The sequence below is a fragment of the Hydra viridissima genome, unplaced genomic scaffold (genome assembly GCF_058129835.1).
Source record: "Hydra viridissima isolate aposymbiotic clone 2 unplaced genomic scaffold, HvirCarnegie_v1 scaffold_4, whole genome shotgun sequence".
NCBI lineage: Eukaryota > Metazoa > Cnidaria > Hydrozoa > Anthoathecata > Hydridae > Hydra > Hydra viridissima.
The window spans coordinates 7,085,888-7,110,539 of record NW_028324303.1 but is presented as its reverse complement, the minus strand read 5'-3'; the positions used below and the strand labels follow the sequence as shown (position 1 = coordinate 7,110,539).

At 29.3% G+C, this 24,652-nt stretch overlaps 2 protein-coding genes and 1 pseudogene across 8 annotated transcripts in view; 2 read left to right on the top strand and 1 right to left on the bottom strand.

The window, feature by feature from the left end:
* The first annotated feature begins 2,836 nt into the window (after window positions 1-2,836).
* On the top strand, window positions 2,837-14,057 carry LOC149889609 (uncharacterized). 2 transcript variants are annotated; one of them, XM_090084606.1, is made up of 5 exons: window positions 2,837-4,452; window positions 4,496-5,367; window positions 5,630-5,683; window positions 5,841-6,184; window positions 13,762-14,057. In XM_090084606.1, exons 3-5 carry the CDS (start codon window positions 5,653-5,655, stop codon window positions 14,023-14,025), a joined length of 639 nt encoding a protein of 212 aa, XP_089940732.1. In that variant the 5' UTR covers window positions 2,837-4,452; window positions 4,496-5,367; window positions 5,630-5,652; the 3' UTR covers window positions 14,026-14,057. The 2 variants fall into 2 exon arrangements, with proteins under 2 accessions (XP_089940732.1, XP_089940731.1); XM_090084605.1 differs by having other exon boundaries at window positions 3,377-5,367.
* Window positions 14,058-14,509: 452 nt separating this feature from the next.
* The window catches only part of LOC145183253 (leucine-rich repeat-containing protein 49-like), an 18,340-nt gene continuing 8,197 nt past the window's right edge, over window positions 14,510-24,652 (top strand). For 3 of the 5 annotated variants that reach the window (XR_016451635.1, XM_090084598.1, XM_090084600.1), the window contains exons 1-6: window positions 14,510-14,603; window positions 14,779-14,853; window positions 15,610-15,712; window positions 16,134-16,313; window positions 16,471-16,576; window positions 16,773-16,976. Coding sequence is in view for 3 of the 5 variants with exons in the window: in XM_090084598.1 (XP_089940724.1) it covers window positions 14,553-14,603; window positions 14,779-14,853; window positions 15,610-15,712; window positions 16,134-16,313; window positions 16,471-16,576; window positions 16,773-16,976 (719 nt within the window). In the remaining 2 variants the exon portion in view is untranslated. The remainder of the gene's footprint in view (window positions 14,604-14,778; window positions 14,854-15,609; window positions 15,713-16,133; window positions 16,314-16,470; window positions 16,577-16,772; window positions 16,977-24,652) is intronic. The other 2 variants (XR_016451637.1, XM_090084599.1) reach the window with 1 other exon arrangement.
* LOC149889608 (uncharacterized) lies at window positions 21,506-24,185 on the bottom strand (annotated as a pseudogene). Its single transcript, XR_016451634.1, has 5 exons — window positions 23,997-24,185; window positions 22,702-23,923; window positions 22,485-22,605; window positions 22,330-22,373; window positions 21,506-22,240 (listed from the first exon to the last, which is right to left on the bottom strand). The product of XR_016451634.1 is annotated as an uncharacterized LOC149889608 (transcript).

The following is a 24,652-nucleotide window of genomic DNA, read 5'->3' as shown; positions in this document are numbered from 1 at the left end:
ACAATAATTTAGGTATGGTATGTGTCATCAAACCTATCATTAACATAATTTTACTAAGAGAATAGACGTGGGACTAAAGTGAAACTTAGCACTTTTTTTTGGCGGAGTTTAACCTGTGCTTACATTATTGTCTATATTCTAAAGTTATAATTTTTTTAGTGACTATCTTGATTTTTTTTTTAAAATATAAAAGTTTGTGAATCATTTAAAGCAAAAATCGAAAACCGGTTACTTTTTTTTGTGATAGTATAATGCTCTTATAGATTGGTAAGTTTTCTTTTTGTTTGAAAGGTTAAAAGTACTGACAAAAATATTATGTAGGCTTTAATACTGCCATTTATTTTCTTTAAATCATTTTACAGTATTTTATCGGATTATTTTTAGTATCTACAATTTTTTTTTTTCTTGGCTGAGCTTTTTTTTGGTATTTTTTTACAGTTGGGTTGTTTTTTATGAAATGCTCATTCATTATGCTTTTTAATCTACATAGTCCTTTCATATGGCAGTAGGTACTCTTCATGCGGTTAATTTCAGCATGAATACTTTCTCCACTTTGCTCTCCATAAGTGCCTAATCCTACTCCCCATTTTCTAATGAATAGTAATGCATGGTACTCCAGCATATGAAGCTTGGGTGTGATTGAAGCGTTTGGCCAATTTTCACGGAAGTACTTCATGAAATCTTTGATTCGATTTTCTGTAACCAGTAATATGTACAGTACTGGTCATAAGTTTAGAGCCACCCCATTTTTTATTGCTAAAATATAAGATTTGATGTACAAAATTTTTAAACTTAAAAAAGTAACCAGAATTTTTTAACCATAATTTTTTTTAACCATAATTTTTTTTTTTTATTATAAAGTTAAAACCATCTTTTTTTTAAATATATATAGCTTTAAAGCAAAAAATCTAATAAACGCTTAATTATTATGTTTTAGTAGTAAGGATGACCATAAAATAATTTCCGACTTTCCTGCGTATTTTATCACACAAAATTAATAAATTTAAGTATTTCAAATAAAATGTGTTTTCCTTGGCCACACATTTTATCAGTTTATAAATTTATATTTGGTATATACATCTTCAAAGCCATGATATGACCTTTTTCATTAGGTTATGGTAAGAGACCATTGGAATAAAAATCAAAATTACGATGTTGTTGTTGTTTTTAAAGTAGCGCATGCGCATGATAAATGTCCGCAAATGCTTAAAATTAAACCACCGTGGGTAATATTCGTAAATGCGTCTTAACGTCTTACCGCGTTAATGTGTATATTATGTGGCCGGAAACATTTGCACATGTATATATAACAATAACAATAATAAATACATTCACAAACATAAATAACACTCTTTGACTATATTTCTTTGTTTCCTACATCTCATACTAACATCTCATGACGATTATAAATCATTAGTCTTTAATTTTGATAAATTAAAATACGAAATGTCACTGGTCGGAAAATGTATGTATATATGTATGTATGTATGTATGTATGTATGTATGTATGTATGTATGTATGTATGTATGTATGTATGTATGTATGTATGTATGTATGTATGTATGTATGTATGTATGTATGTATGTATGTATGTATGTATGTATGTATGTATGTATGTATGTATGTATGTATGTATGTATGTATGTATGTATGTATGTATGTATGTATGTATGTATGTATGTATGTATGTATGTATGTATGTATGTATGTATGTATGTATGTATGTATGTATGTATGTATGTATGTATGTATGTATGTATGTATGTATGTATGTATGTATGTATGTATGTATGTATGTATGTATGTATGTATGTATGTATGTATGTATGTATGTATGTATGTATGTATGTATGTATGTATGTATGTATGTATGTATGTATGTATGTATGTATGTATGTATGTATGTATGTATGTATGTATGTATGTATGTATGTATGTATGTATGTATGTATGTATGTATGTATGTATGTATGTATGTATGTATGTATGTATGTATGTATGTATGTATGTATGTATGTATGTATGTATGTGTATGTATGGAGACATTTAACCTTTATTTTACTGGAGAGGTTTATTAACACAACAAATCTGAAATGCATAGACTAGAAGTAAGTTATATTAATAGTAAATATTTGTTTATTCAATGGCATATTTGCATATACCTTTCATTTTCATTTGTAAATAAGAAAGCTATGAGTTTTTTTTTTTTTTCAGCAGTATTTTTTTTTTCTTCATGTTTTTATACCATCTCATCTGCTTTTCAGCCTTACTTAACCTTTTATTACCAACTTGTATGTAACTAGAGAAAAAAAAAAATGATGAGTTTTTTTTTTCAAAAACAAAACAATTACAAGAAATGTTTAATTTTAGAAGAATTACTTGGAATTATTATTACATAATATTTTTGTTAAATTATTACTGGATGGTCTGTTAAAACTTTATTAGTTTGATAAGAAATGTACAATTTATTAATCAATTAATATCAAGTAGAGTAGTATCAAGCAAATAGAGTTGTTTTAAGTAACTTAAATACTTAAGTACTAAAGTAATTGTTTTACCAACTCAAGTACTTAAGTAAATTTACATTACTTAAATAAAGTCTTAAATTAAATTTTTTGTCAAATTTAACAAATAAAAAGTTGATATTTTACAAAAGTTTGCACAATAGTTTTCAACTTTGTATGTAGCTGCCTTAAAACTTAAATATTACATTTTTTTTTGGTTTACATTTTGATTTCTCTACTTTGTTTTACCATGTTTGTCAAATTCAATGAGTTTTACTTATGTCTCAAAGAAATTGCAACAATAGTATTACTTTATCTTTTAAAAAAATTTGAAAATTCAAAAAAAAAATAATAATAATAATAAAGTAACAGAATTTTCTCACCATACTTTAGCACCATACGTCTTACAAACTGTATGTCAGAATTATTTTTAAGTTCAAATCAAGCCCTAACCAAGTAAATTTTTGGTTTTTTACCAGAATTTCTAAGGAAGATTCTTCTCAATTTGTTTTGGCTTGAATGGTTGCTGTTGATCTTATTCCCATTTATAAATTGTCAAAAAGTATTGGTATTTGAAAAGGATGGGTTGCTCAAGGTCTTTCCTATGGCTTCAATGTTTTTCGAATATGAAAAAATACTTAAAAAAAAAGATGGATTTTAATTTGTTAAAAATGATTGAGAAGGATGTCAGATTTTTATTCACTCTAGATGAATAGACTTCCAAAAGAGAAGATTCATTTGAATGCCTTGGAATATTAAGGGTTGTTGGCTCAATAAAGGCTAAAGGTAGTCTTAAATTGATTGAAAAAAAAGCTTAATGATTTTGAGCTAAAAATTAGTTAATAATCTTATTTTTGGAAAGGTTACAGATATATCAGAAGATTATCTTAAAAACTCATTAACAATCTTTCTCATGGAATTCACCACTATAAAAAGATTATCTTCAATGGTGTTGTCTAAATAAGTTTGGGAAAGAGATTTTTGATACATAAACACATTGGGATATCTAAAATGATTTCCATATTTCTTGAAATTGAGCCAGCAGTTAGTAAACATCAGAATTTGATAATGAACTAGAGTTCCTTAAATGTTTTCACCTGCATCAAAAACAAAAAACAAAAAACAAATGGTTGTATTTGAGGGATCAAATAACTGTCCAAAAATGCTTAAAAAATTGCACTATTAAGTTGAGAATATCATCAAGTAATAAAATGATTAGCTTAAAAGTTTAGAATGTTATGTTTTGTTATACTTATATAGTACCATCACTCTAAAATATTTAATTTTTTTGATGTTACTTAAATAGTTATAAAAAATACTTAAGTAAAAAAAAAAACTTTATAAATTGCTTAAGTATTTTTTTCCCATTACTTGAATACCCTAAATTGCAATCCAGTTGAACTAATGGCAATCTGAAAACCTTTTTACTTGAACTAATTGCAATCTGAAAACCTATACTGTTACTTATGCTGCTTCAAAGAGTATAAAATTTTCTATTTTGTTTTAACTAATATAATGTAAACATTTACTGTTTTTTTTTTTATGTTTTGATGTAATTACTGATTTGATCTTAATTCATGCATGCATACATACATACATACATACATACATACATACATACATACATACATACATACATACATACATACATACATGCATGCATGCATGCATACATACATACATACATACATACATACTATAAGTTGTATGTATGAACTTGATCTACTATCAGTAAAATTTATTTACATCCATTCCTAATTTACAACCTATTATAAGCAAAACATATTGATACAAAATTAGGAAACCATGTTTTTAAGTTAGTCAACTACCCCATACAAAATGAGTTTAAGATGTACAAAAAACATAAAACAATTATTAATTGACGCAAACACTATTTTACACACCAAACATGTAGCGTTATTGATGAAACACCAATAATGCTTATCAGTTACAAAATTTACTGAGAAACAGCTTTTAAGCTGTTTCTCAGTAAATTTTGTACCACATTTCAAAAGAAGATGAAGTTCTACTTGAGAGCTCTTATTTCCTCAGTGATAGTTTTCTAAATTTTCATTTTCAAAATGGCATATCTCTATTAGGCTTCAAAAGACTAAAACCATCTTGCAATGGCCTTACATCTCTTCTTTCAACTGAAAAAATTTCTAACCAATGAGAATTGGGGAATTCCAGGAATTAGTAAAAGTGCATTCCATGCTAATTAAAAAAAAAAATTGTCTAGGCTATTTTAAAATTAAAAAAATGGCCTTTAAAAAAATTAGGTTTTTATTATTATTATTATTTGCATTTTTTAAATTCAGCAACCTCAATAATGGTCAAGTACCAATTATCAGCTCTGTTCTTTACTAGAACTTGAATTATTTTGGAAAAGGTGACACTGAAAAATCCATGTATTCCATATGAAATCCATTATATAAAAAAGACAACCTAAAATTAAAAGACTTTGGCTTTAAGAATGATTAAGAATGATTTTGGCTTTAAGAATGATTTAAAAAAGATTTTTGCTTTAAGAATGAAATTTTGAAATTTACTTTCACTAGAAAAGCAGCTAGCAATTGTATTTTTAGAATATGGAATTTGCTTTAACATGCTAGGCAAGTGATTGGCTTCCACATATACATAAGTTAGGACATCTTTAATTTACCATAATTTTGTAATGAATTGTCTTTGAGGTTTAAAATAGTACCAAGAAATCTGATAATTTTAATGTTGTACCAGATAGAATTAAGTAGACTGTTATCTTTGAAGATTTTTTATCCATCCTCCCAATAAAAGCTGACATCAATTTATGGTAATGTTGCAATAGCTGGAAAAGAAGGAAAATTCCAAGTTCACAATCATCAAGTATGTATGTATGTATATATGTATGTATGTATGTATGTATGTATGTATGTATGTATGTATGTATGTATGTATGTATGTATGTATGTATGTATGTATGTATGTATGTATGTATGTATGTATGTATGTATGTATGTATGTATGTATGTATGTATGTATGTATGCAAGCATGCATGCATGCATGTATGCATTTTGACTTTTGAAATTAGCTTTTAAAATTGTTAATGTTTTTAAGTGTTTTTAATGCTTACTTTATTTACTTTAGAAACCAGAAGGCATCAAGTGAAAATGACATCCAAAAAAGCGACTAAAAAGAAAGGTTCAGTATATATTTATTGATAAGTTCAGTATAAATTTATTGGTTAGAATTAAGGTTAATGTTTTGGTAATACTCTGTTCTTATTCATTAAAACAAGAGAATTTTATTTTTCACTTAAAAGCTATATATACTTTAATTTTTTTTTTTTTTTACATAGCTAGTAGTGATAGCCTTGAGCAGTTGCAAGAAGAATCAAAATCTGAATCAACAGATCTTCTTTCACCATCTGAAACTGTAAAAATTCGCAAAACTTCTCGTCAATTAAAAATAGAAGTTAATGAACTGAACAATAAAGAAGTAAAAACATTAAGAAAACCAAAATCTACTAGAGTTGTTTCAACTGACAAAATGGTCAGAGATTCTGATAAAAATTTTAAGAAAGACAAAAAAGATGACAAAAACAAAGATATTTATTTTGGTAAAAATAAGAAAGCTGATAAAGAAAGTGAATCAAAGCGATCCTTACTGTTAAAAGAAAAGCGTAAATCTATGGCAAAAAAGGTAGGAATTTGTTATTTTTGGGATTAGCAAATCCTTTGATCAAATGTAGCTAGTACCTGTACAGGCTTCTTGCCATATGAATCAAATCAAAAGTTTTATATGATTCAAATCAAAAGTCTTTTTTGGCAGGATTTAATCTGTTTTTGATTTTTTTCACGCCTGGTTTTTAAAAGTTCTAAATCAAGAAGACATTTGTCTTTTCATTCAAATGTTCCTATAACTTAACAACATTTGAAGAAGTTCAAGGCTCTCAAAAGTGACACAGTAAATAAATAGTTGAATTTTGGTTCCACCAAAATTTACAAAAAAATAACCAAGTACTTATTGCATTAAGTTGTAGGCTGCACTTAAAAAAAAAAATTAAGTCTAAGATCTTAACATTAAAAAAATATATATTATGTAAAATCAAACAATTATGTTAATATTTTGTTGATGTTAACAACTGGCAAACATTTATTTTATTTTTTGAGAATTTTAGCACAAATTGTAATTTCTTAATGATTTCAAAGGATAACTGCTCAATTAATGTTCTCTTCAACTTTTAAGCATGTCAATGGTGATTTGGAGAGAAATTATTCCTGAAAATAAACAGAAAGTAGACCCATCAACCAGATTTTCCGTAGTCATTTCACTTTTTATGATTACAGAAGTAACACTTTTTATGATTACAGAAGTAAAATGATTACAGATTAAAGAAGTAAATATATATTAACAGTTTTCTAAATCAAAATGCATTTTCTCTTAACAACTAAAAATAATGATAAAATATTAAGAAGAAACTTCTCAGCCGCTCAGCTTGAAAAGAACTTAATTCAAAGGCTATTGTTTGATTGGTAATAGCACTAGTGGAGTTACAGTTGTTAGGCTGACCAGGTATAAGAGATGTAAAACAAGGGGAACATAAGTTGACTTCAGGTTTCGTTATAGCATCAGGAAAAAAGGACAGCCACTGTTGCTTCTCAGAAAATTTTTTTACTCATTCCTGTCTTTAAATGGATGATAAAAAGTTTATCAGACAAATGCATGATTAATGGCAATAAATCAAGCATAATCTTGGCATTAAACAAAATAACAAATTTATTGGGAAGATTTGAAATGGCAATTGATGAGCTGACCAGAAAAATGCATGGCAATGGCTAAAACATTGATTTGGTGGAAGAATGGCTTTCAAAACCAGTAATGGAAGTAAAAGAAGCAATTGAGATGAAAAGTAAAATGGTGGACAAGTGGGATTCGATAAACAAAAACAAATGCTTCAGAAAATTCGGTTATGAAAAAAAAATCATGGAACAGAAGTTAATGATTCAGAAAGAAGCAGAATGAGCCTCATTGAGAAAACTTCAAAGCGAAGAAGAATGGTATCTAAAGAAACTAAAAATGAAAGAAACATTGCATAAATCTCTTGGAAACAAAAATGAAGCTACTCAACAATCCGTCAAGCTTCAAAAGTATACAATCACAAAATTTTGGAATCAATTCACGGTAGAAGTCGACAACTCAAACATATCAAACATCAGCAAATTCAACCACTTCCTGGAACTCGTCGAAGAAAAACCCAGAGAGGACATACTTGGTTTACCTCATTCATTGGAGGGGTACAAGGAAGCAAAACAAATTTTTCAAGAAACTTACGGAAAAGTTATTTGGGTTCACAAAGCATTAATTAAAAATCTGGAAGCATTGACAGCTATACACAACACGCACAAGATCAAAGAAGTTCACGACTTTTACAATAAACTTCCAAGAACTGTACGAACATTGAAAACTATGCGCACACTGCAAATGGCTCAATTATTTGTGTATTTGTCAATGATAAACTTGGACCAGTTTGTGAAATATTCACACAAAACTATGATGGATGGGAAGAATGGGAACTGGAGCAACTTGTCAAAAGGTTGCTAAAATACATTGAAAGAAATCCACTGAACTTAGCTTTTAACCCAAGCGATGAACTAACAAAAGGCTATAAAAAGAACACAAATGTACAGTCAAGGTCTTATGAAATTAAAGCACTGCATTCAAACAATACAATGGTGGTCTTTATGACAAAGAAATCCTGGCAAGTAGTGGTAAACATCTACTGTGAGTTACAAAATCACAAAAGCCAAGATGACACAAAAGTGCTAACTGTTGCAAGACGCAGGAAGATTTTAACAAGTAAAAGATTACGTTACAACTGTATTGGTTACGGACACTCAGTGACAAATTGTAAATCAAGAGGATGCAGAAAGTGCAATAAAAAAACATTACACACACATTTACACATTTATCAAAATAGGAATGCAATGATGGATGGCAAAATTGAAAATAGAAAAAAAAACAACATGAAAATGGTGCTTAATGCAAGTACAACCCAACAGTGATTGCAAAAGTTAATGGTGAAAAAGTAAGGATAATCTTGGATATGGGTGCTGGAAGTTCCTATGTATGTACGAGCTTGATAACAAAACTGAAGCTGAAACCTACACGAAAGGAATATAAAAGCATTGAACATCTCTATGGAATGGTGGACAAGCGTGTGGAAATGTATAATTTTACGCTAGAATCAACAACAATACCTGAATTTCAAATCAAGGTCAAATGCGCCAATGCAGAAAAGGAAACACTCACCAATCCGATGATCAAGGATGTTAAGAAGTATTTTGTAAAACTGAGGAGACTAAAGTTTAGCGATGATGAAGGGAGTGACGAACTTCAGCCTGTTCACATAATACTTGTTGCCGCTAATTATCAGCAAATAAAAACCACAGAACCAGTAGTTCTTGGAAGAAAACTGGATAAAGATCCAGGAGCCGAATTACCTATGTTGGGATGGATTCTTTCTGGGAGACGAACACAGTTCTGGTATTAAGAAAAGCTTCTTATTGAACACTGGTCATGATGAGTTCAAGGAAATGTGTTTATAAGTCAATGTTCCACCAAGACTCCAGCAAAAAACTGTATCAAGCTGACGAAGGTTGTTATGAAACCAGAATGCCTTGGAAAAAGGATGTTGTTAAACTGCTAAACAACAGAAATCTGGCTCTTAAAAGATTGGGAGGTATAACGACTCGATTGGAAAACCTTAAAAAACTAGAACAGCATAATGATATAATGATGGAACAGATCAGTGAGGGAATATTGGAAATGGCACCAGTAAAACCTATGGGAGAAATTATTTACTACGTTCTTCATCAAGTGGTAATCATAGAAAATACAGAGTCAACAAAAATGAGAATTGCTTATGATTGTTCAGCTAAAAAAGACACTCAATCACCTTCATTAAATGATTGTCTAGAAGTGGGACCAGGGCTGCAACCCTTAATATTTGACAAACTCCTACGAAATCAGATGAATAAACTCTGTTTTAGCTGACATGAAGAAGGTGTTTCTACAAATTTGAATACATGAAATGGATAGAGATGCACAATGCTTAGTTTGGTATAGGGGCTTAAAGAAAATGGAATTAATGGAGTTACAGTTTACAAGGGTGATTTTTGGTTCAATTTCAAGCCCTCACATTCTCAGCACTACCATTAAAAAGCATAAATCAAAATGCAGGGATATCTATCCAAATACAGTGCTTGCTCTAAAAGAAGTTACTTATTTTGATGATCTACAAGCATGTGGAGAAACGGAAGAAGAACTTATCAGGTTTAAAAATGAATCAATGCAAATCTTAATGGAAGCTGGTTTCCAGCTGCACAAATGGCATAGCAACATAAGTAAATTGGAAAGCGACGCTGAGGCCAAATCAACAAAAATATTTGAGATTCCTTGGAACAAAGAAATGGATCAACTATCAATTGACTTAACTGTTCACATCAATATCAGAAAAAAAGAAGTGACAACAAAAAGGAAAATGCTACCCGCTATCAACAGTGTCTTTGATGTATTAGGATTTAGTGCATCTGTTTTAATTGCTGGAAAAATACTATACATCGAATATGCTTATTAAAACTTGGATGGGATCAACAAATCCAAATGAACTTTCAGAAGAATCGAAGACCTAGATCAAAGCAATAAGCATCAAAAGAACTATTTCAATTCCACAGAGCATTGTGTCTGAAAGAATCATTGAAATGGAGCTCCATGGATTTTCAGATGCAAGTAAATTGGCACTATCTGCATGCGTCTATGTTGTAATGAGCCATCAATATTCAAAAACAAGCAACCTACTTGTAGCAAAAGCATGGATTGCACCAAGGGATCTTAGTATTCCAAGGCTGGAGCTGGTAGTGGCGCACACCTTAAGCAAGTTGATGAATCATGTTAGGAAGACATTAAGTATAACATTATTGAAGTATATCATTGGGTTGACAGTATTGCGGTACTTTATTGGTTGAAAGAAAGAGGTAGTTGGTTACAGTTTGTTAGGAACCCAGTTCAACAGATCTTATTCAATGGAGAAGTAAAATGGCTTTATGTCCCAACAAAAGAAAACCCAAGCGATCTAGGAATAAGAGGAGTGGACCGATATGGTTGAAACACCAAGAAAAATGGCCAAACCAATGGGAAATAATCGTAGCACCATATGCATCATATGAAAATATTAGTGTGAAAGAGAACGATGATATGGCAACAGAAGAAATAAAGGGATATCATATATTTAAACAAATATTGAGTAAACACAAGTATTGGAAGATTATAAGAATATCATCCTTTATAAAAAAGGTTATTTACAATTGTCGTAATAAAGAAAAAAGAACAGGACTACTAAAAGCCGAAGAGATGATAGAAGCAGAGTTAATGAATATAATATTAAATAACTGCAATGTGGAACTTAAAAAGGACGAAAAACAGCTTTGGAGATGTCACAGAAAAGTCTCTGGGTATAAGCTAATATTTGTACCAAAAAGATTCCAGCTGACTCTAAGAATTATCAACATCATCACGCAAAAATACTACATGGGGGAGTAGGATATGGGTAGCATAAGAGAAAGATTTAGGATACCGAATTTGAGAGTTGCTGTTAAAAAGATCATTTGTGAATGCAATTTATGTAAGAATATTGAGTAAAACTGCTGTTACCACTAACAAGAGCAACATTACCACACTTTAGAATTGAAGATATTGAACTGTTTACGGTTACAGGTGTTGATTTTTCTGGTTCACTAAAATATAAAGCACCAGAAAAGTTGATTGAAAAATGTTATGTTGCACTGTTTACATGCACATGTACAAGAGCCATCTACCTTAGACTTTCTTATGATCTGTCGGCAGGAGAATTTCAGAGAATTTTAAAGGATTTTTTAGCAAGAAAAAGACCAACACAAATGATGATTAGTGATAATACAAAGACATTTATGGCAACAGGGAAGTGGCTACTAACACTTAGGAAAGATGAAAATCTCGCAAACTATCTTGCTACTCAGCCATAAAATGGAGGTTTAATTTATCAAGAGCGCCATGGTGGGGAGGTTTGTTTGAAAGATTAATTGGAATAATAAAGAAAAGTTTGTTAAAAACAATTGGTAAGGGCATCCTAAGTTTCTTTGAATTGGAAGAAGTATTGTTGGATGTGGAGTGCGCTATGAACATTAGACCACTTTGTTACCAAGGTGACCAGTTTGATAATTAAGTGTTAATGCCAAATGTGTTAATGAGGGGTAGACCTGCAGTTTTGCTTGAAGATGATATTGATTTAATAACAAGGGGCGATTGTGCACTACAGAGAGTCTAAAAATTTGTAAGAATTACCTAAAGAAAAGATGGATGAATGAGTACGCAATGGAAGAACAACAACAAGGTAAGGAAAAGAAAGGCAACATGAAACTCCCAGGTGTCAGAAGCATGGTGCTCATTAAAGACAATGTGAAGGACAAGGCACTTCTCCACATTGGATGAATTGAAAACAACATTAAAGGGAAAGATGGAGTTATTTGTGGCTTTAAAATTTGGCTGGGAAATAGTTATGTGATTGAACGACCAATTCAGTTGGTGTGTGCTTTGGAAATGGATTGTGAGGCAGAAAGTCGAATCAAATTGGACGAGAATTTGGAAACCAGAGCAGAAGCAAGTTCTTTGAAAAGAGCAATGAGACAGGCAAAATTAGCGTGTTAAAGTATGTAAGGTTTTAAATGTGTGTGGGTGTTAATGTATATAGGCGTTAATGCATGTAAGGTCTTAATGTATTTAATGTGTCAAAATGACGCGGTTGTAAAACTGTATAAAAAGGGAGTTGAGTTTGTAAATTATATGATTCGCAGTCAGGTGGGAAAAGTAATATCAAGTTCATAAAGAAAACAGTGACTCATTAAGGTCTCAGGGAAGGTTAAAATAATTCCCCATAATAAAAAATGGTTTGATGCATATGTAAGAAAAATCTATGAACTATTTATTTTATTATTTAAAACACATTTAAAATGCAACAGAACAAAAGTCTTTTTGAAAACGTCTTGAAAATTTTTTTGAAATGGTAAATCATTTTGAAAAAGAAGCAATAGCTAGGAATACAATCTATGATGAATTTAAAAAACTTGAAATTGGTTAGTCTTTTGACTGGCTGTCTAACATCCTGGACTAGAGAAAAGAAAGCCAAACTAAAGAGACTTGTCAGCTATCAAAAAGGGATCAATCAGAGAAAATTGTGCATTAAGTTTAGTGTAAATCTGTACAGAAAACATGAAAAGACTCCCTAATACATTATTGGAAAACAAATAAAAGATAAGAAAGGAAGCAGAAAACTTGTTGACCAGCTCTTTAATACAAAATCATTTCTGATCATCAATGAAGAGAAATACTTTGTTTTGATTGTAGTAACAGGGCTGGAAGTTCAGAATACTACATAAAAATTAAAGAAGCATGCCCAGAAATTGCTCGCTTTGCAGGAAAAGAGAAATTTCCAAAAATATTGTAAATTTGGATAGCCATATCTGACCATGGTATGTCCAAGCCATTGTTTCACACTTCCAAGACTGTAGCAATCAATACATCAGTATGTATTAATGAATATTAAGAAAAACAGTTTCTTCTATTCATTCACAAGTATCATGGTAACTTTAACTAACTATTTTGGCTAGATTTAGCAAGCTCTCATTACTTTAAAGACATTCTAAATTGGATGGATGATGTCAAATATGATAATAAGGAATCCAACCCACCAAATGTATTTTAAACACAACCAATTGAGGATTTTTGTGGACATTTGGCTCAAAAAGTTTGCAAGGGAGGTTGGCTAGCTTCAAGAGAGCAACTCTTGATTACTTGCATCAAAGTTGATTTGAATTTTTTACAGTTGCTTATGAAAATTTATCAAAGTGAAATTGAGGTCTATTACTCATGATGGAGTTTTTCATATGAGTATTAAGTAATTTTTATTCAAAGATGAATAGTTTTTTTTTTTTTTTTGAAAAAAATTATAATTATATATACATATTTTTCTTTATTTATAAATAAAATAAAGTTCTTGTTCTTTCTGATAAATTTTGCATCACCCATTAATAAAAATACATTTTTAACAAATGACATAAAAATAAGAGAGAATAGATTGAGATATAAAGATAATTATATCTTAGCTAATTTCTAGTCTATGTAAAAATTAAGATATTTAGAATTCTAACTTTTACTAGTTTTATATGTTTTCTATTTGACATTAGAAATTAAAATCAGAAGATAATGGTGATTCTAGCTCAATACCTGTCATATACCCATGTGGCATCTGCACCAAAGAAGTTAGTGATACAGATGAAGCTATACTGTGTGAAGCAGGCTGTGAATTCTGGTATCACCGGCACTGCACTGGAATGACTGATATAGCATATCAGTTCCTTACAAATCAAGATAATGCTGAGTGGGTTTGCGATAAATGTATTGCTACAAAATCTGTACCATTAGTAAAAATCAAGTCTATTGTTTTGTAATTTATTATTTCATGAAATACATAGTTTTCTTTTTTTGGAAAGTTCTCAATGTATAAAAGACCAAATTTCTTTATATTAAGAGTTGAAGTACATATTATTTAATTGGCTGAAGGTTGGTCAATTGTAATTTGATTAATTAAGTTGTAATTAAATTTTGTTGCAGTTAATTGTTTTTTAAATGTTTTTGCAAAATATTTAAAGCAGTATTTTTCAGACCCATTTAAAATTGAATTAAGAAAAATGACAAACATCTTTCCTAAGAGTTTGATTTCCAACTCAAATAAACTCAAGTGTAATTGAGCTAATGTGATCTTTTAAGTTTATTTTTGTTAATGTTAACTAAGTTTTTTTCAAAAAAGTTTTTCCATTAGAGGAGTTTAAATATCTCATTAAAATTTAATATTTTCAAGGTGTTTTCAATTACTGTAATAAAAAATTGACTAAATGAAAAAAAACTGAAATTGAAAATTTTGTATATTTTATACTTTTTTTCATTTTAGAAAATTATAGTATATACAATAAGCATCATGAATCCACTATATTCTTTAAATCTAAAACCCAAAAAAATCTCCCAAACTGTAAGTTGCCTTTGAGTAGGTGCTTAGATTTTTTATTGTAAATAAAAATTCTTTTTGTAATTAACAACCCTAAAATTGCTTTTTTGTTTGTTTTTGGTTTAAAATAATTCTTTTATTTTAACATTTTTACATGTTATTTTTGTTATTAAACACTTAATAGAATTGTTTTTATTAGGTTACTACTTTAAACCCTAGGAATCACCCTGACAATGCAAAAGATGATAACAAACCTTCATCAAATACAATCACAGTGAGATATTTTTAATTAAATTTAATGGTTTGCCTTGATAAGAGTTTTTTTTTTTCATTAAATTGAAATTTCTTTTCTTCTTCAAATTTTTAAAGTCATATATATGTTTGCATATAAGTAAGTTAAGCATAATTATTATATAATTGTTAACCATTTTAACTATTTTAGTTTTAATTTGAAAAGTTTTTTTTTGAAAAATCTTTTCATCAGCACATAAATTCAGGTCATTTCTTTGGCCTCCACAAAATGGTTTAAAGTCTCAACTTAAACACTTGTATATACAAAAAATTTATGCTGCATTTTTGAAATTAGTTAAATAAGTTCTATAAATAGTGCAAATGACTCACCTGTCCAATTTAGCAGTGTTGATAAATAGTTATAGTAATCTTTTTAGCCTTGTACTTACTGTTTACTAACTTTATTTTGCTATTAAGTTGATAGCTGCTGAAAGTGCTCAGATACAAAGATCTTATGAGAGGCTGTCTTTTTAAACTATAAAAGCAACATTTTAAATACACATTTTTTTTCCCCTAAAGATATATTGAAAAATATTTTAAACTAATCCACACAATAGAAAAGGTTTTTAAATTTCTCTTAATTAGTAAAAATTTTGCTGTTATTTATAGAAAAATTGAGGCCATTAAACTGGTAAAAAAAAAAAAAAACTATTTTAAATCTTTATTAATATTGATAGTAGGTATTTAATAAATAAAAGTAAAAAAAAAAACTAAATAAATTTTTAATATTCTCTTTCAGAGTTTCAAAGAAAGTCCTACATTTTACTCCAATAATTTTCATGTTAACAAAGACTATAAAAAGAAGTACCATATGCCATCAGGTTGCTACTATATGCCATCAGGTAAGTTGCAATCAGTATGATTATAAACAGTTAATGGTATGTTTTAACATAAATGAGCAAGTAGTGACTCATATTGAACAGCTTTAAGCTAAATATGTATAACACAAATATACAGGTTTAACAAACCTTTTTTGGTATTGATAGAATCTCTAAAAGTGTTAGTAGAAAGTTGATAGAAAGTTAGTAAGAGTTGGTAAAATGTTGGTAGGTGTTGATAAATTTAATAAGTGTTGATAGAAAGTTTAAAGCTATTTAAAGAAACTTAAAAGTGTTTGTAAAAAATTGTTGAATCTGGTTTTGATATTTTTTATTTGATATTTAAGGTTATATGGCTGTATATATATATTTTAATCTTGTATTTAAAATTTTATTATATTAAGATACTTTTATTTCATATCGGTTGTTTAATTTTGTAATTTAGATTTTGAAAACGATGCTCTCAGAAGTTCTCTTGAGTATAGTTTTTCAACTGTTAGAGGTCAACTAAAGTATAGTTACAAGTATACTAAAGATAGCTACTCTGATAGTATTCTAAATGCATTAAAAGAAATGCCTGATATACATGAAAAGTCCTTGAATGACACTGAAGATTCTACATGTGGTATTAAGTACATTTCATAAGCCTTTTACAAGAAATAAATGTTAAAAGCTATTACTATCATCAAGTTAAAACACATATCTTTTTTAAAATTTTTTACAAGATTTCAGAACAAGTTGTTTTCCTTAATTTTTCAATAATCACATTAAATGTTTTTTAGCTTATGGCCTTATACTTACTGAATCACCTTCTATGCCAGGAATACCAATTGCTTATCGCTTGAATGAAGTTAGAAAAATTAATCCTTATAAACTTAATTTGAGTAGGTTGGTATCTTACAATAAATCAGAAGTTTTTATTTATGCATTCAATAAAACAATCAAATAAAAGAAACCTATACCAACTGCTTACTATTCCTATTTGAGTAGAATAGCAAGCAGGTAAAAGATGATAAAGTTTGCAGAGTATTGATATTCTTAATATTCACAGTTTCATCATTTCGTTTTCATCATTTTATTACAGGAAGAAACTCGCAATTTGTCCAATAATTAAAGGTGAAGAAAATTTGCGTCTACTTAATCTCCGGCATAATACTATCCACAAGATTCAAAATCTCTCTGACTTCACAAAGCTGATTTTTCTTGATCTTTATGACAATTGCATTGAATCTATAAGTGGTCTCGCAAATCTTAAATGTCTTCATGTACTAATGCTTGGTAAAAATAGGTAATTTTTTTGTTTTCAAATTTGAAGTATTTTAAATTTAGTAGAAAAATACAGAGTACTTGAAGCTTATACAACAAGCAAAATTTCAATTCAATGATCTCTCTTTTTCTCTAGACAACATTCGCAATTCCAAATATTTTGCTAATGGTTCTTTTGATATCTCTTTGCTCTTAAGTATAATCCTTGAACTCTTCCTCTTACCTTAATCCCAGTTACATTATTTTCTGGAAATCTTCATGCAACTATGTGAGCAAGTACAGGTGATTCACTTGACATGAAATCCCATATTTGACAATGTGTCTTATGTTGTTCAACTGAAGTTTATTTTGAAGTGGTGCACAAACTGGTGGAGGAGGATCGAAGACTCAGCAGCTGCTGTATAGCTTCCAAAACTCCTCATACCCTTCAAACTCTGATGTTCTCACACATCAGTGCTGCACTGTCTTTATTCATTGGGAAAGGTTCTAAAGTTGTTGATAATTTTGGAGATTATATTGTAGATTATGTTTATTTAGAGGATTGTAATAAATTAAACTATTGCATGAAAGTGCAAAAAAACTTTCCAACCTAATATACTTTTGATTGTATAAACTACCATGCAAGTTTTTCAAAGTTTCAATATCTTTCAAACATTCCAACATTAAGGTGTGCTACATGACAATAAAAATTGTGATCCTTCATTCTACCACTCCCACCATGTGAAAAAATAGCAATCCATAAAAATACACTTGGAAATGTTGTACTTCTTCAGTTAAATACATTTTAAAGTAGATAGATATCTACTTTATATGACATAGCAATTTAACTTTTTAGCATTTTTTTTGATTCTGAAAAAATTAAATGTTAATTTAATAACATACTGTCTATCTAGAAATTAAATGTCTATCTAGAAACTTAATAACTTACTACTACTTACATCTTGTAAGATTATTTTAAGTTAAAAAACAGTTTAAAATTAACTGATGTCAGCAGTTGAATGACTTCTATCTTTTTTATTCTTATGTAAAAATGTGAAAAATGGTGTCCAAAAGTTAGTTTTAACAAATTGGCCATTATCAAGATTAATACCGCCATTTAGAGGCAAACATTGGTGCCTCTGTATCTCAAGAGCCTCACAGACCTTCCCATCAAATTTTTTGTCTCTACTTTAAGAGTTTTAGTTTTTTCCCAGTTTATTTCTGAACATGACTTAACATGTGTGGCTATTGCAGACTGATGATGTTTGCCCTTGTTTAAGCTTTTTTAATGTTGTTGAGTTTGAGTTCTAATTTGTAACTTCATTTTGCCAACATATTTTTTTAAGTAGTTACATTCAATTAGATAAGTTCCAGGTTGGCTATTGGTTGGTAATTTAGATTTGTTTTTACAATTTAGCAGTGATCTTAAATTATGATTAGATTTAAAAACTACTCTATATCTAACTTTTCTAAATATTTTTCTTAATTTTGGGGACAGTAATGGTATCCACGGTAATGATATTGTATGGAGGGCATCATACTCTGATTGAATTACACAGTTCTTTATGGACCATTTTTTACTAAGTTGGTTTGCAATACTTATGCATTAATGGCTCTACTTCCTGAGTTTTTGAAAATTTATCATGACTATCCTCAACATATCTTAGATAGGATTTTAAATCAAGAGGAGGATTTAATGTTGCAGTTTTAAAAGCATTTTCTTTGTGATATTCTAGAGGAGATTCTGCTTATATGACCATGAGCGAAAGACCAATAGGACCAGAATTCTTTAATTCATAAGTTTCTTCATTCCACAAGAAATAACGATGTAAAAAAAAGTTCTATCAGCTTTTTCTTTTCTGATATAGCAAGCTTGGTAGAATATTTGTAGGAATCATCTTTATTTAATTGATCTAAGAGAATCATAGTAGCTTCTATAAGTGGAATTGATGGATACAGGTTTACTAGATCAAATGAAACTTGAACCTTATTTTTTTCTATATTCCATGAGTTTGCTCTGTTAATAAAGTCAAAAGAATTTTTTAACCGTGTTTAAGACAGTTTGTATTGTCTTCACTAAGTACTTAGATATTCCATAGTTAGGCGTGCTGATAGTTGATACTTCTATTCATAGGATAAGATTTTTCAGGTTTGTTTCAAACATATTTTGATTATAAAATTTATTCCAAATTAAAATTTAACAAATTCAATTTGGAATACATTTTATAACCAAAATTAAAAAAAAAAATTTTTTTATTGTCATATTGTTACCAAAATTAATTAAAAAAGAGAATTAGGCCAAAAAACTATAATAAAAAAAATTTGTCAAAAGTATAAGGTAAGGTCACAGTTAATTTAGGCTTAACATCCGTTAAATAATTATACGAAAATCCTGAAAATTTGTACTCGTCTTGACCAATATAAAAAACAAATAAATTTGAAAAATAAATCAGTTTCTAACCAGTATTTCAAGAGATATTTCAGTTGGTAAATTCTTGGCACACCAGAAGCAGAAAAATGGGCATCAAAACTTAGTTCTTGGAGTTAAAGCTCATTGTATTGAAGGGTAAGGGATAATCCTCAACTTAGCTACCAAGAGCTGTTAGCAGAGTTTAGAAATAAGGTTGGTTATGTTAGTATTACTTACAGCACAGTTAGGTGTCTGAATAAAAAAGATATTGATTTTTATGTTGCTGCAAGAAAAGTGATTCAAATTAGTCTTAGATCATTTTTAGTGATGAATCAAATTTTGAGGTGGCAAATTTTGAGGTGGTTAGACTTTGGAAAATAACCTTTAACCTACTGCTAGATCATTTTTTGGAAGGTGTTAAGATTGGATTCTCTAACAGGATGGTGAAACAACACATAGAAGCAACTCGATGAAAGACTGGTTTCAAAGGCAACATATTACTCTTCTACCCTGGCTGGCACAATCTCCAGATCTGAACCCCATCTAAAATATTTGCTCATGGATGGACAAGTAATTTTCTAGAGAGAATGTGAAAAGTTCTATGCAATTGAAACTTGCACTGGAAAAAATTTGGAACGAAATTCCAAAGGAATTATGAATGCATCTGATTGAATCTATAAAAAAATGTATTTGAGTCTGTGTAAAATTACATGGTGGTATTGAAAAATACTGAATTAAAGTGTGACCTAATACAATGTATTCCAATTAAAAATGTAAAAAAAATCTCTTTTTTTAATTTTTTAAAAAAATTATCAAAATAATTTAAGTAATCACTAAAAAAAAAATAGTGACCTAAAAATCAAGATGGGTTATATGAGCATAGTTTATCATGCAATAGGGAGACAATTCAAATGCTGAGTTAGAGATTTTAACTAAAAATCCAGAAGACAAACTGTTTCTTCTGAAGACAGAAGATACAATAATGTCCTGAGCTGAACGCAAAAAAATGAGGAAGATTATAAAAAACCATAAATATTGAAGCAACAGTTGAAGCAATTAATCCCATATCTGTAGAAAGCTAAGACAACAAGAATGTTAAATCTGATGATGACACCAAAAATTTAAATGACCTTTGGCCAGAAAAATATCAAGTTGCAGCAGCTCTTGATAGAACAAAAACTAGTGATTGAAGTGCAGTTTATGCTTTGGCTTTGTTCTCCAGATGATCAAGCATTGAATTGTTGATCAATTTGAAAGGATAGAGTAAAACACAGGGATGATGCAATAACAAAGTTGATGGACAGTTTTGCTGTGAAGATTTGAGATGTTTTGCTTGCCCTCAACCAAGAATGCAATCAAATCCTCACTAAAGATAAAGGGAAAAAACAGGCACTGTTACAATTAGTCTCTATGTATGTATGTATGTATGTATGTATGTATGTATGTATGTATGTATGTATGTATGTATGTATGTATGTATGTATGTATGTATGTATGTATGTATGTATGTATGTATGTATGTATGTATGTATGTATGTACATTAGGGTGTTTCAAAAAAAAGTTATGTCTGAAAAAAAAAAAGAGCCCTAGCTTATCATCTGCCCAGACCATGATTTAGTACTTAGGAGTTTTTTTTTTTTTATATTTGAAAATCCTAACAGTCCCTCCAGGGGGTAAAAGGGGCAATTTTTTTAGCGTTTTGTACCATTTTTAAAATAGTTTGGAGGAAGTCTTAACATTAAAATTTTTAATTTTTTTTTTTATATTTCTGTTTGTAAAGACCTAGTTAATCTAAATAAAACGGACTCTATTCTCCAAAAAAAAAAAAAAGCTTCTAAAAACTGTTTTAAAATATCCTAAATTTAGGGTTTTTTTGATTTTATAAAACTCATAAATATTAAACAATATTTTTTTGAAATTCATATTAGTAGGTTTATTTTCGATTAAATTTTCGATGCAGTATTATATTAAATTCACTTGTATTCAGCTACAGAGTTTATTCTAGGAAATAATAAAAAAAGAGGGCCTGGGAATGAATAATAAGGAAATGATTAAATATTTTTTGTAATGAAATATTCAAAACCAAATGGTTTTTTCCGAAAACTAAAAAAAAAAAAAAAATTTATGAAACTACAAAAAACTTCAAATCCAATGTAAAATTTGTTTTAAATTGAAATACAGTAATCTTAGTTAATTTATGATCATCTTTATTACAGCTATCTATTAAAAACAAAGTAATTTTTCAAATTAAAAACAGATTAAAAATTTGTTAAACAAAAAAATGTAAAATAAAAAACTAGATTTTTTTTCTGCTAGCAGCATTTTCATAATCGATTTTTTTTCTGCTTTTTCTGTTTTTCTTTTAATCATTTGTGAAGAGAAGGGTGTCCTGCCTTTTCTCCTCAGAATATGCTCTGTTTATTAGGTCTTGAACTAATTTTACCGCCCTTTCAGAGCAGTCATTAACAACATCAAGTCCAATTACTGTTGCTTTAAATTCTAGATAAAAATCATTGAATTTCCAAAATTCTGGTGGTGTTTTCATCCATTGAGTTTCTGCTTTTCCATGTCTAAGCATATCAAAAACTAGCCACGACTTGTCTGTTATTAATGGAGCTAAACTAGGAGGCTCATCTTTACTGAAGTTAAGGCTTTTTAATATAGCTTGGTCCATTATTTGGCGCTCCAAAGGGAAATTTTCATTTGGACATCTTGGTAAACTATACAGTTTCTTGGCCATATCACCACGTTCCCTACATTCTTCATCTGCTAGGGCAAAAACTACCAAAGTGGGATCCAAATACCAAGTATGTCTAAGAATAGAGCTCGTAACAGCTTGGGAGCCAAGTAGATTGCATTCCTCATATCTTTTCATTTGCCAGTAAGCTTTCATATCCTAATAAACAGTATTAATAAACATTTTGAATCATTTTAATCAATAGCAAGCTTTCTAACCTCTCAATAAAATATTAAAAGACCATATACCTGTGCTGGTGCTAAAGAACTTAACTCTGCTTTTAGAAACCACTCTGTATAGAAAAGAGATATGAATAAAACCATACCAGTTATTTCTTCTTTTTCTTTGTTAGTCAGGTTTGGAATTTTATTCATTAAAAGATACAATTTTAAATAGTATAAACCTTTTCCCATGAATCTTGAATGGTGAACTGGTCCCGGTAAATGGAATTTAAACCTATTTGACAATAGAACCATTAAAGTAAGTTCAGCTAGCTCATGGTATTCTTTTCTAACATTTCCATCCTAATAAATTTTTAATATATTTTTAATTTGTTACAATCGTTTCTTTTAAATATTTAGAATAAATAGACATAAACAAAATCAAAATTATAATAGCACCTTTTTAAAGATCTTTGAATTGATCACATTAGTACAAAACTGAATAGCAGCTAATTTTTGATTATATATCCATGTTCCAGGTGGTATTATTAGTCTTTTCAGCTCCTTAGTTTCAGTATCTACACAGTTCCAATTTTTTTTTAGAAATTCAAATAGTTTGTTTTCTGGACCAGAAGTTTCGCTGCTAGGGTAAATCTTCCAGAAATGAGTTATGTGTCGCTCAATTACATGATGTCTACATGCAATCAGCAACAATGGGCGTTGAATCTGTTGAGCTAATCTCATGCAAGTACCTTGCCATCTTCCTGTATTTGCTGAAGTTGTGTCAAAGCAGAGACATTTAACTTTATCTCCTAATCCAAAAAACTCCATTAATTCAAAAATAGCTTGCTTTTGATTAACCCCTGAACTAGACTCTATTGGAGGAATGCTAAGTAGTTCTGTTTTCCCATCAATCCTTACCAAAACTGCAATTCTATCTTTTTTTAATTGCTTTCCTTCCGTCAATTCATTTACTATTTTTCCATCAAAGTGTATGGTCATTAGTGAATCTGATGATACTACACTGTTTTTTATATATTCCCTTATTTCTGTTGCTCCGGCAGATACTATGTTCTCTGCAGCTCTATAAGATGTTGATTTAGAGCACTTAAAGTTTGCTACAGAACCACCAGCCATGACAATAACACTACTAATCAAAGCTGTATGTTGGTGGGGTGTTATACCCTCTCCCACTGCTGTATGAGCAGTAGACTGAAGTATATTTTTAGGAAGAAGAACAGAATTTTGAGTATTAGGAATCTCATTAAAATCAAAGTCGATATCTGTTTCCTGGCCTAAATCGTCGCTAGTGTAACTAGAAGAACTTAGATAATCTAAACCATTTTTATCTAACTCTACACATAGCTCTTTTTCTAAATTTGATTTGCTTCTTTTCTTTCTTCCTACAGAATACTCATATCTTTTATCTTTTCCTTCAAGACTTCCTTTCCTTTCCCAAAGCTGGTCTTTTAAGAAAGCAATATCTTCTTTCTTGTCTTTCACTTTTCTCATGTTATCCTTTAATATTTCCTCATACATAACATGAGGATGTTTTCCAATCCAAAATACTTTATTCATTTGTTCTTCAAATAAATGTCTTTTTTTTACTTCAGCAAGATTTGTTCTTTTTCTTTTATCTTTTAATTTCATCCACTCTTTTAACAGTTTCTCAACTTTATTCCTTTAAAAAATAATATTTGCTTGTATAATGGTTTATGGATTAAACTGATTTAGAGTTCAATGATAAAACTTACCTTAGCTTTTGTATTGTAAGCACCTTAAATCCACCACGTATCCAAGGAACCATTAGTTTAGATAATATGCAGCAGTCAAACTGATCAACTGGGCAGTTAGGTATGAAAGAGGAACTTTTGTTAGTACAACCTACTAAGCACTTAAGTTTTGCTTCACATCTTAATTTTCGTAGAAAGAGATAATATTGAATTACCTCTTTAGCAGTTGCAAATTTATTTGCTGGAAGTTTTATGATATATTTTTTAACTAAAAATATTTCAACCAATCAATTACTTCTAACTTTTTTTTTCGGTGGCATTTTAACAATTTTTTTATTTTTAATCTAAAAACAAAGTTTTATATAACATATATTTAAATAAAACATTATTTACTGAAAAGATTAAAAATTTTATTTAAAAAAATATATAAATAAGTACACCGTAAAAATATTTGTTTTTGTTATATATTTATGGATTTTTGGGTTTTTTAAAACAGTTTTTAGAATTTTATTTTATTTTTTTGAGAATAGAGCCCGTTTTATTTAGATTAACTAGGTCTTTACAAACAGAAATATGAAAAAAACATTTGAAAATTTTAATGTTAAGACTTCCTCCAAACTCTTTTAAAAATGGTACAAAACGCTCTAAAAATTGCCCCTTTTACCCCCTGGAGGGAC